This window comes from Myotis davidii, unplaced genomic scaffold (assembly GCF_000327345.1).
Source record: "Myotis davidii unplaced genomic scaffold, ASM32734v1 scaffold64, whole genome shotgun sequence".
NCBI lineage: Eukaryota > Metazoa > Chordata > Mammalia > Chiroptera > Vespertilionidae > Myotis > Myotis davidii.
Genome location: NW_006296226.1, coordinates 4,827,720 through 4,829,524, shown reverse-complemented (window position 1 = coordinate 4,829,524; position 1,805 = coordinate 4,827,720). Strand labels below are relative to the sequence as shown.

At 40.4% G+C, this 1,805-nt stretch overlaps 1 protein-coding gene across 2 annotated transcripts in view; it reads right to left on the bottom strand.

Moving 5' to 3' along the window:
- The window catches only part of PRPF4 (pre-mRNA processing factor 4), a 26,727-nt gene that overhangs the window by 5,763 nt on the left and 19,159 nt on the right, over positions 1–1,805 (bottom strand). For both annotated transcript variants that reach the window (XM_006771201.2, XM_006771200.2), the window contains exon 10: positions 1,594–1,683. In XM_006771201.2, coding sequence (XP_006771264.1) covers positions 1,594–1,683 — 90 coding nt within the window. The remainder of the gene's footprint in view (positions 1–1,593; positions 1,684–1,805) is intronic.

The following is a 1,805-nucleotide window of genomic DNA, read 5'->3' as shown; positions in this document are numbered from 1 at the left end:
AGGTATAACACACACATATATATACTGGAAATGGAGGGGGAGGTAACTACAATTATTAATAAACGCATTTATATGTTGTATAAAAAGTCACAAAATTCTAAGAAATTCTGTCATTATATACATCATTGTTTTTCTAATTGAAATTAAAAAGCAGTCAAAATGACTTCCTTGGGCAATCTAGAGTTAAAGTAACAAAAATGAAAACCATGAGGTTTCACTAAACATTTGCTAGATTGGGCAGAATGACAGGACTGACAAAACCAACTGTTGGCAAGGAGGTGAAGCAATCAGAATTCTGGGAATGTAAAATGGTGCAACCATTTTAGAAAACCCCTTGGAAGTTTTTCAAAAGTTAAATACACATGTACCCTATGACCTACCATTTGCGTTTGCAGGTATTTATTTAAGAGAAAGGAAAGAAAAGTATGTCTACAAAGAGTCTTGTCCAAGGATATTTATGGCGGTTTTATTCTGATGAGCCAAAACCTGGAAACAGCCCAACTGTCCATCAGTAGGAAAATGGATAAACTGTCGCTCAGTAATACAACTGATTACTCCTCAGCAAGAAAAAGGAACTACTCATACATACAAACAACGTGAACGAGTCTTTCAGTAAACTTATAGAACCAGAAAGGGAGACCAATTTCAAGCAGAGATTATAATGCAAAAAACCCCACAACGCACCGTCCCCCAAAAAACAACATCCCAAAATAACAAACACAAAGAAAACAAAACACACACACCTCTAGTGTTGGTCAAGAAAGAGTGAAAATTTTAGTTTTCTGGACAACTAGTGACTTTAAAATTTACTTCCTAGCAACAAGAAGCATGCTGCAATTTAAGAGCAAATACACTTAACAGTGGGGCCTTGACTTACCAGTTTAATTCATTCCGTGACAGACCTCGTAACTCAAATTACTTGTATGTCAAATCATAAAGTGAATGAGACACGTGATGCGGGGCTGATGCTGTGGCATTCACTGTGACGTTCACTGCGCCAACTAGCGGTGGGGTATCTGAAGCTGGCTTGTAAACCGAATTTTAGCTCGCAACTCAAAGCAAAAAACTGGCCGAGAAACGGCTCGTATCTCAAAAAACTCGTTAGTTGGGACACTCGTAAGTCAAGGCCCCACTGTACCTCTAACTACATAATATACTCTATTCTGATTCACTGACAATAAAATCCTTGAAGATCTCTGTTCTAAAAATTTACTTGGCAGTTAACCATAAAGGGTTAATAAGACATCATAAGCCCATCTAAATATATAAAAGCCTAAGTGACCCTCTGGTATCTATGGCGCACACTGACCACCAGCGGGCAGATACTCAACACAGGAGCAAAAACCACAGGCATGGAAACATGGAACAGACTGATGAATCTCAGAGGGAAGGGGGGAGGGAGGGAAGAGATTAGCCATAGATCTTATATGCATACTAGAGGTCCGGTGCATGGATTCGTGCACTGGTGGGGTCCCTCGGTCTGGCCTGTGGGGATTGGGCCAAAACCAGCTCTCTGATATCCCCCAAGGGGTCCCGGATTGCAAGAGGGCGCAGGCCAGCCTTTCGTACAGATAGAACAATAGGAAGGCTTACCAGGTAGTACCCAAGAAACGTCCTGATGGATGCCACATTACACGGGCCACACGTACTGTATGGCCTTCAATATCTGCCACGGGTTCATCACTGAAAAGGAATCGAATACATGTGAGTAAACTGTTCTATATGCATGTAAATAAATACTCACTGAATTTATTAACTGCTGCATACAGATGCACCAATTTTGTATTATTTGAGAAGCCAAATTA